This window comes from Branchiostoma lanceolatum, chromosome 13 (genome assembly GCF_035083965.1).
Source record: "Branchiostoma lanceolatum isolate klBraLanc5 chromosome 13, klBraLanc5.hap2, whole genome shotgun sequence".
Classification (NCBI taxonomy): Eukaryota; Metazoa; Chordata; class Leptocardii; order Amphioxiformes; family Branchiostomatidae; genus Branchiostoma; species Branchiostoma lanceolatum.
Genome location: NC_089734.1, coordinates 12,387,811 through 12,397,358, shown reverse-complemented (window position 1 = coordinate 12,397,358; position 9,548 = coordinate 12,387,811). Strand labels below are relative to the sequence as shown.

Genomic DNA, 9,548 nt, shown 5'->3' with positions numbered 1-9,548 from the left:
TCAACCAACGTTTCGGTGACCATCTGTCACCTTCTTCAAGGCAATTCTGACTGGTTAACATAGCAATGCAGCACAGTGTAAAATACTACTGAAGTAAACAATCATTACATAGTAACGTGTCTGTAGAGGAACAGCAATTCTTTTATGTGTGAAACTAGTTTGATGTTTCTATGATGAGGTACATTTGCATGTACATGTAGATGATGATTAAGATTTTTTTTAATGTCTATACCTTCAGATGTGCAAGGGAGACACCGAGAGGACCTGTGCATATTGCAGCATTCCAACAAGTAAGGGTGCTACACATTGCCATACTTGAGATAACATACCTAGCATAGCCTGGTATTCTTTCATGCAAGTAAACAGGTGCAATTTGTGGTGATACCATTTGTAACAGCTAGGGGGTGCTGTTGTAAAATTTCGTTTTCCCACCATTGCAGCCTTCCTACTCCATCCTTTAGATTACTGCTGAGGTGTCTTTTGTCCCTAGACTAGACTTCATGCTAAGTTTGTTTGGTTTTGAGGCCATCAGATTAGTTTATCTTAACACGACCAAGAAAAATCATAATATAACCACACTGAAAGCTCTTCACTTCTAAATGGAAGATAGGTCCTACAGTCAGTACTATCTATAATGACCACTGAAGGCATTAAAAGGAAATGTTGTTAGAAAACACAGAATTATTGATATCTGGGCCAATGGTAGAAACACTTTGATTTTAAGGTACCACCAAAAAGCGATCACAATGCTCAGGTGGTCCATATGTAGTCTGGTGGCCATCAGTACAGGTTTGACTGATTAAAGAAAAATAATTTTAGAAAGTTTGAAATTGTGTATAACCAACCTCCTTGGTATAACTGACTTCACCAGAAAGGTTTTCCTCTGTGTCTATATACTGTAGGTACAACATCTAAAAAGCAGATATTTTGGAAAATGTTTTATAACCGTTACTACAATTTCATACCTTGGTTACTACCCTACAACACCAGAACATTGTTATTTTGGTAGATATAAGATCACATAACCATAACATAACACTTTGAGTGAATGAAAGTTTATTACAAATTCTTGCCCGCAGGCTAATTGCAAGTACATGTAACATTAAAAGGATGGACAGACAGTGGAGGACAATATAGCATGTGATTAGTCTAAATATTGACTCTAAATAAATTCTAACTTATTGGGTTCTACTTCTTTTTCAAACTCCGGGAGACAGTGGAAGACGAAGGGTCACAATTTTTCTGTAATGTGTGGGTTTTGTGATATCAAGAGGAGAGTAGTTTTCTTTTTTATGTAGAGGGACAGATTGAGATCCACTTGTGTCCTTTTTTTATGAAATGCCTGTGTCCATATTGATAGCTCACTCATGTGTTGATGAAGGTTAGACATCCAGGTAATAAGATACGCCAAAAATAGTTACTCAAGCAACTGGATAATTACTCAAGCAACTGGATAAGATTTTGAAACAGTCAGACGTTTCAGACAGTATCCACTATTCAGAGTTTTGGTATAAAACCTGGTGTTCTCAGTCCTATCGTTAGTCACTGACGAAAGACAGTGGATACTGTCTGAAACGTCTGACTGTTTCAAAATCTTATCCAGTTGCTTGAGTAATTATTTTTTGGCGTAGTTCACTCATGTCCCTGGTTCCTGTAGGGTCTGCATTGTGACACTAGCGGCATCGCATCCACTGGTGGCTGATGGGAAGACTGTGGCCAGGGTCGACTTCCAGGTCACGGAAAAGGTCAATCGGCTGGACAACAAGGTCATCGGCAAGGGCAAGAGGGTAGGAACATTATCATTGAATATCAAAACAAACAATGATCTAAACAGACATTCTATACGACATGTTTGATGCTGTAGTATTAGATATATTGATACATATAATACAACATTGAACCATCTTAATTTAAAGTCAGTATTATGAATTTTACAAAATCATTTTATGTTACTCGATTTGTATTGTTATATGCTGTGGAAAGGTTATACCCTTGCACTGTTTAATATTTCATGAAAAAGAGATCCAGTTGCTGTATACATTTTGTATCAAATTGAATTGAATGACGCTTTTTGATCTTGGATTCTTTATGGGGTTGACATTAAGGTTCTTTGTACACTACCAATTACAATCACCTTCCAACATTTTGGTAGTTATTCTGGCAGTTCTGCTACCTTCCACATTTCAACTTCCCACCGCTAGGTGGCGCTGCAGTGAGAAGAATACAGTCCCAAACATGACGAGGCTTGTATCCCCCCCTCCCTCTCATCACAGGTTCATGACTGGAGTAGACTCTTTGATCCTTAAGTGAGAAGTAAAAAGCGGTGGAACCTCACACCGAGGACGAAGCATGACGCTTTTTCATTCTCTATCAGTGCAATGCGGCTGGCATATTTTTGGCCAAGCACACCAGATCACCCCTACTCTTCTTGATAAGTGTGTTGGTTTATTCTTTAACGTGCAGAGGTTTGAAAGATCCCTCATACACGGGCCGCTGGCTTTACGTCCGCCTCTGATAGGACGATTCAATTCTTTTCCTGTTGTGTCCAGGCCCAAATGTAGAAACAATCATTACTGCTTCGAGATAGCTAGCAGAAGGACCTCTAAAACGTTAGCAGGTAATTGTCATTGGCTGTGTATAAAGACCCTTACTATCCACTTATTCACCAACCTGATGGAACTGTTTCTGAACGTGTTATAGGGTGCGCAGTGGCTGCAGGAGTCTTCCCCCCTGTGCCGAGTGACCTGTACAGACAACACAGAGTTCACTATATACAGGTAAGGAGGTCTTCAGTGTTGAAATGATCAGATATAAATCATGGCTTGTTTAATTGAACTAACCGTACAATGTAGAAGGGATGGTAAAATGGGTGACAAGATAGCAAGTTGCTGTCCCAGACAAAATTGTACAGACAATAATTACATTGCATGGGAGTTTGAAATTCCAAGCATCTAAAAGTTTTTCAAAAATAGGTAATTGGTTTGGATCTCTGTGCACGCAACATTGATAAAAGAGCTTGTGTCCGTTAAATTAGCACTGTTTTATTTCTACTGTTATATCTATACGTTTGTGAAGGTTAGACATCCAGGTAAACAATATATAAATGAACCGGCAAAACGAATACAAAGCCGGTAATTCAACCTGTTTTTCCAGTGTGAATTACCAGCTTTGTATTCGTTTTGCCAGTTCATTCTAGTGATGCTAGTGTCACTCGAAACATTCAGAAATAAATCTCTGAATTTTATCCAGTTGTAGAGTTTGAATTCTCTTTATGTATATGTTATATCTATAGAATTTAGTGAAGTTTTTCTCTGGAGCCTCTATTTTCATTTCATCTTCTGTTGTTTTCAAGCAATAAAAAGTACTACAGCTTTCAGATGTCTAATTTACATTTTGAGAGCCTCTTTATTTTCCAGTTGCATCAAAGGGAAGCTGGTAGAAGTGAATGAAAACCTGATCAACTCCCCTCAGCTGTTGACAGAGAAGGTAAGACATCTCACAGGTACTTCTGTTGTCTTCTTTTGGTCACTTTTGTAGTGGTCTACCTTTTTTTGGCTCCACACCTTCTCCTAGTACCAAATGTTACAAAACATGCATGAACAGTGACACCCCGACCAATTGAATCATGTGAATCGCATTGAAACTCAGATTCGTATCAGTCATTTCCCGACAAATCGCTTTCTAACTTGCGTTAACGACTACATCCGACAAAACAAACTGGCCAGTGAGATGGTGGAGGGTGTCAGCTTTCCAAAGATATTTTCAGATTGACAATTTTGGTACTTTGGAAGTGATTGAAAGTGACCGCGATTTAACGTCTAGTTTCTACTACTTTTCTCTAAATGTTAAATCGCGGTCACTTTCAATCACTTCCAAAGTGCCAAAATTGTCCATCTGAAAACATCTTTGGAAAGCTGACACCTTCCACCATCTCACTGGCGAGTTTGTTTTGTCGGATGTAGTCGTTAACGCAAGTTAAAAAGCGATTTGTCGGGAAATGGCTGATACGAATCTGAGTTTCAATGCGATTCACGTGATTCGATTGGTCGGGGTGAGTGAGTAGGATCGGACCCTACATGAGTTCCAGAATACCATCTTCGGGCAATCTTAAGGCCTGTAGAATCCTAGTCTTCACTCTTGCAGTTCTTAAGTGAGGTACTTCTTATTCCCTCAACGATTGTCAAATTTAGTCAATAACAGTTTTATTTTCAACCACTAGCTGTGGTGAGGAGTTCCAGTCCTTTACTATATACTATTCTGACACTAAATGACTGTCCCCTAATTCTGTTCTCAGCCAATTGAACCTTGAGTTTGAAACTATAGCCTCTTGTTGAACGTCCGTCTTGAATTGTGAAGAATGAATCAATAGGGTTGAAAATTAGTCCTAACGTTCCCGTACCTACCTCTAACCCTAAATCTGCTTGGAGATTAGTCCTAACGGTCCTGTACCGCTCTATAACCCTACATCTGCTTGGAGATGTGACCTAGTTACCTGACCTCATGATGACCTCACACTAACCAATTCTCTTCACGCTCTTCCCATGCACAATCCGATAATGATAGCTTATCGCAGCAGATTCGTCCAATACAATATGCCAAAGCCTATTCATATTGTACATGCAGGTCCAAAGCATTATCGTCAATCTAAAATTTTGCAGCAGTACTGTAGCTCAGTCACCTCACCCACTTATTTGGGCAAGGATGTAGGTACGCTATTGAACTGTAGGGGTTACAGTGCTGGGATTCTTCATCAAATAATTCTGTCTTGGAAAAAACAGATCTGTAGGTTCGTATTGGAGGTACAACACCATTGCCTTCTTATGGCCTGTGTAGATTTCATAAATATCTTTTTCTTGATTATACATGTATTTTCTTCGTGTCAGATCCGTACGAGCAAATACAAATCGATTTAGTCCACATTCAACAACCCCAAAAGCTTGCACATGTATTACGATACTTTCACTGTTATACAAGGTGGTACTGCAATGGTCGTCGACAAGTCAATTTTTGTTGTTTTCACTAGGCCTTCAGTTAACCTTGAAAAATAACGGTCGTTTTTCATGGAGGTCATGGGGTCACTCAATACAATGAATGGAAATCATGTCATCACAGATCTCTATTTATCCTCCTTGACAGTATGTAGCACATTTACATGAAAACATGATACGACATTTCTTCTGTATTCTTCTACCACATCACAAAACGTTAGAGATGAGAATGTGTGATGATGTCCTGCGGATCCGCATCTGTATACAGTTTCCTCCGCCCCAGCCTCTCTCAGGAGTTCGGTCCGTAACTAGTTCACCAGTCTCTAGGCCGTTTCATCTATCTAGCATGCAGAACACGTGCGAGAAACCCCCAGGCCTGATGAACGGCTTCCGTGCGTCAGAGAAAGAACCCCCCGCGGGGACATCTCATCCAATCGCCATCAATCATGGCTTAACAGCTTTCGTCATCAGTCATCTGCTGGGTGGAGGGGGGTTTCCCTCCATCGACTTCCAATACATCATCGGATTCACTGACAAGACTTCTCGTTCTGACTCTCAATTATTGATGCTGAAGGAAAATAGGCAAACCGCTGCAGGAAAAGCGCTTCATTGGAGTTAAGTATCCAAATAACAGACCTACCTTGGTTCTTTGACGTAATCCTTTGAGTTTTACATACTTTCTAGACTAAAAATGACCACATTTATCTCATATTCATTCTTTGAAGTAATCCTTTGAATTTTCCATAATTTCTAGACTAAAATAGCCACATACTTACTTCGCAAAACGAGAACTTTTGTCATAACTCAAACAAAGGCACGTTTCCGTAAATGAATGAATGTGCCCTCCATGTCGTTATGGATTTTCATTAACAGAATTTGTCTTTTGATGACGGTAATCTGTTTAACGTGCTAAGCACCTACACACCCTTTTATATCCATCACACTTCCGTCGAAATTTATTGGCATTTCAGCATGTCGTAAACCAGTAGAATTTGAAACTTTTTGAAAAGGTTCTAGGACTTGGTCTCCATTAAATTTCCCCTGGTTACCCCCTCATTCACACCTAACATTACTAATTTTTAAAAGGAGATCACCTGCAAAGAAATTGTCACAATGATTTGAGTTTTTTATAATTATGATAATTATAGTTTGTGATAATAATAACCTTTATTGTAAACCCATGCCCTGCCGGGCTAAGTACAAACATCATCATCATCATCATCTTGGCGTTAGAATGTCACGGATGGCCATAGCCCTCCTCCTCCAGTCCTCTCTGTCCTCCATCGTTCTTGGCAGATCTTCTTGAACTACGGTACAGGCATACAGATAAAAAAAGTCGTGGTAAAGTACATAACATGACACTAACAAGACTTCTACTTCTAATCTGAAACATTGGCACGTTTTAAAACTACTCAATATAGTCAAATTTGAGCTTTGGACTGAGGTCAGGTCGCAGTCGTTTTCAACGTCCTTCGTATATACAGATCCAGCACTGTGCGAGATATCATATTTACATGGAGGAGGTCTCATTTAAACGATCCAGCGGACAGGGCCGTTAGGAAAACTGCTGAGAGGGGGAATGTGGGGTAATTGATGACGTTTGAATGGCGACGCACGTGCAGAGCGTGGTGTGATTTAAGGGTTCTTGATGACAACACCTCTCTGATACGGCGATTGGAATCCGCAGGACATACATCAGGATTTGAAACGACAGCCATCTAACGGTCAATTTAGCGCAAATGAAAGATCGCAGGGAGGCTTTTATGGTGTCGAAGGTGATGAGAGAGTAGATTGAGTGGTGAGGAGTTATTACGGAGAGTTCTCGGGGTGGCCAGGCGGTCACCAGGTCAGCGTGATCCACGGTTGAAGTACTCGGGCTGTCGAGCAGATTTCGCCAAGACTGGTTTAATGCCTAGCCTGAATTCAATCAAGCCTCCTGTGACCGCTCGCCGCCCTGTAACCGCCTCGCAACGCGGGGAGGGGAGAGAAACCCCTGGACAGCTGGAGTCTGTGTTATACAGACTAGTTTAATGCCCAACACGACAAAAATTGGACACACCTTGGGCTGCATGACACCTGTATTTGTCAAAGAATGAATCCACGGTTTTAGTAGATACTAGTGCGTCTATTTATCCAGCTTGATGGGCACGTGACACAGTAAACAGTGGAGCAAATGGAGCATAGTTTATGACGTCCTCCGTCTCTTCTTGATGCCATGGTGGAAGCGCCCTGATGATATATATTTCTTCTTTTTATTACCTTCGACAAGAAGGTTATATTTTCGTTAGCATTTGGTGTGTGTGTCCTTCCGTATGTCAACACGATAACTCAAGAATGCCTGGATGGATTGTCTTGAAACGTGGGTAGGTCTTCTTGTTTGATGTTAATTTTCTATAATGTTTTTTTTTTTAAATTTTTTATTTCAGCCGAGTTCAGAAGGCTACATCGCCATCGTGCTTCCAAAGTTCGGCGAAAGCGACAAAGAGATGGCCAGGCTACTGTCCCAACAACAGTACCAGGACGCACTGGAACGTAGGGAACGAGAAGGCCCATCGGCTGTCCGGGAACGAGAAGAGGGCCAGTCATGCTCCAAAATGGAGGAGGAAAGTACTTCCAGCGCGGATCCGGGGAAAGATCGGGCGGGGGAGAGTAAAGATGCTGCCGACGAGCCAGAACAGAAGAGAGCTAAGCTAGAAGTGACGGATAAGGAACAACTATCTTCTTAGGATCTTACTGTAATCCAAACAATGATTCCAGTCAGGATGTTAACTGTTAAGTTGTTTTCTTTTCGTATTCATATCGGAAGCAAATAGTGGCACACTCTAGTTACTTGGCCAATATCAATTTCACCACTGAAGAAAAAAGATACAACTAACAAAAAGGTGCGTAGAAATACAGGAAACAAAAATGTAGTGCGTCCATTCATTAACCGAAGGAGGATAAAAGTACGAAATGTCCGATGGTTAGTGAAAAGGTAAAAGAAGAGAGAAGTGGTCAATTTGAAAACGTCTGATGTTACACTTATCCAGTCCTATGTATATTTCCTTAACCTGTTGTTAATCCTGATGTGCATACCTGCAAAATGCACATACAAACCTATTCGCGCAGCAAAAGGAAATTCTTGTGATGAATGTTGTCCTAGAAGGAGGTTTTTTTGGGGAAGATAAGAAAGGCTGTCATCAAAGCTATTAGTTTCACCTTATCTCTCACTTCCAATGAGATAAGAAGGGGCCAGGCCTAATCACGTGTCAGTCACGTGAACAGTACATTTTGGTAAGACATGAGGCCTATATCAACGATATTTGTACAGCTCTTTCAAACTTTTTAATTCTTTGTCCTTGAAGATGTGTTTACAGCTCATGCAGAAACAGCTTGTCATACCATCATGGGCAGGAACTACACTGTGTATTCATATGCAATGACCTTAGACTGTCAACGTTTACTACATATTTGCCAATTTTTGGCATGTTGACCACCGTCGGAGGGCAATGAACTCCAGCAATATGCAATCTTGAATAAACACAGACTTATAACCACATGTTCCAGTGGCAGTGCATAGTGTCTTATTGACTGTTGTGTCAAATAAAAGTATGTCTTTCAGACGATCATCTTAAAATGTATTGTGTAAGCAGTAAAATTATCTATTAAAGGGACCATCAAGGGTGGTCTTTATAAAGAGGTGGTCACTACATAGCTAGTGCAGGTTCGACTGTACTTAACATGACAAACCCGAATAAGTTGAAAAGTTAGATCTTTCGAAACCAACAGGTGAGCATAGCCACTGAGGCATTAAGACACATTATCATAATTTACCCAAATTGCCTAGTATGCTCTAGAATACATAAAATATTGCGATAAAACAACAACTAGCATTACTATTACAAGCTAAATAAAAACGTGTTGAATCCTGTTCATATCAAAGAGTTACAAATGTATAGAAATAAAGTGAATATATGAGAAGGAATCAAACTTATCCCTATTTCATGATAATTCTTGGGCCACGAATGAAATTCAATAGAGCAACTCTGGGGTGTAGACAACAATAATTTGAAGTTATGTCGTTCCATGCTTGCCAAGTAATGGATGACAACCTCCCGTTTTCGGGAGAAGATGTCAGCCCAAGTGGGCGGGCATGTGCGAGCCTTGGACGGCTGAGCTGAGCTGTCCTATGGCTTAGGAGATCACTAGTTCTCTGTCTGGGAACTTAGTGTCTCAAAAAACTAGGGCCCTCCGTGGTGCCCTCAAGGCCGGCCTGGCCACGCCAGGCTGTGTCGCAAGACGTCACGTAACACGATGTCACAATATGGCAGAATTTATACTAACATCATACCAATTCGTCATTATAAGTTCATTTTCCCACAATTTCCCAGACTCTTCTAGCCCTGCCCTCAATGCAAGGTTTAATATTGTATGCAAATTCTATATTTGTTATTGCAAACCCGAGTTTGGTTTCCCCAGCCCCACCCACACCCCCGCAAATATTTACAGTACCTTAAGAGCATGCCACTTCCATTCGTGGTTTGGACACCAAAAAGGCCGTTTGGGTAAATTATGTTCATG

At 40.7% G+C, this 9,548-nt stretch overlaps 1 protein-coding gene across 1 annotated transcript in view; it reads left to right on the top strand.

The window, feature by feature from the left end:
* The window catches only part of LOC136447899 (protein Abitram-like), a 33,389-nt gene extending 24,876 nt beyond the window's left edge, over positions 1 to 8,513 (top strand). The window contains exons 2-6 of the mRNA XM_066447022.1: positions 239 to 290; positions 1,658 to 1,787; positions 2,701 to 2,777; positions 3,417 to 3,486; positions 7,415 to 8,513. Coding sequence (XP_066303119.1) covers positions 239 to 290; positions 1,658 to 1,787; positions 2,701 to 2,777; positions 3,417 to 3,486; positions 7,415 to 7,714 — 629 coding nt within the window. The 3' untranslated portion in view covers positions 7,715 to 8,513. The remainder of the gene's footprint in view (positions 1 to 238; positions 291 to 1,657; positions 1,788 to 2,700; positions 2,778 to 3,416; positions 3,487 to 7,414) is intronic.
* Positions 8,514 to 9,548: the final 1,035 nt, after the last annotated feature.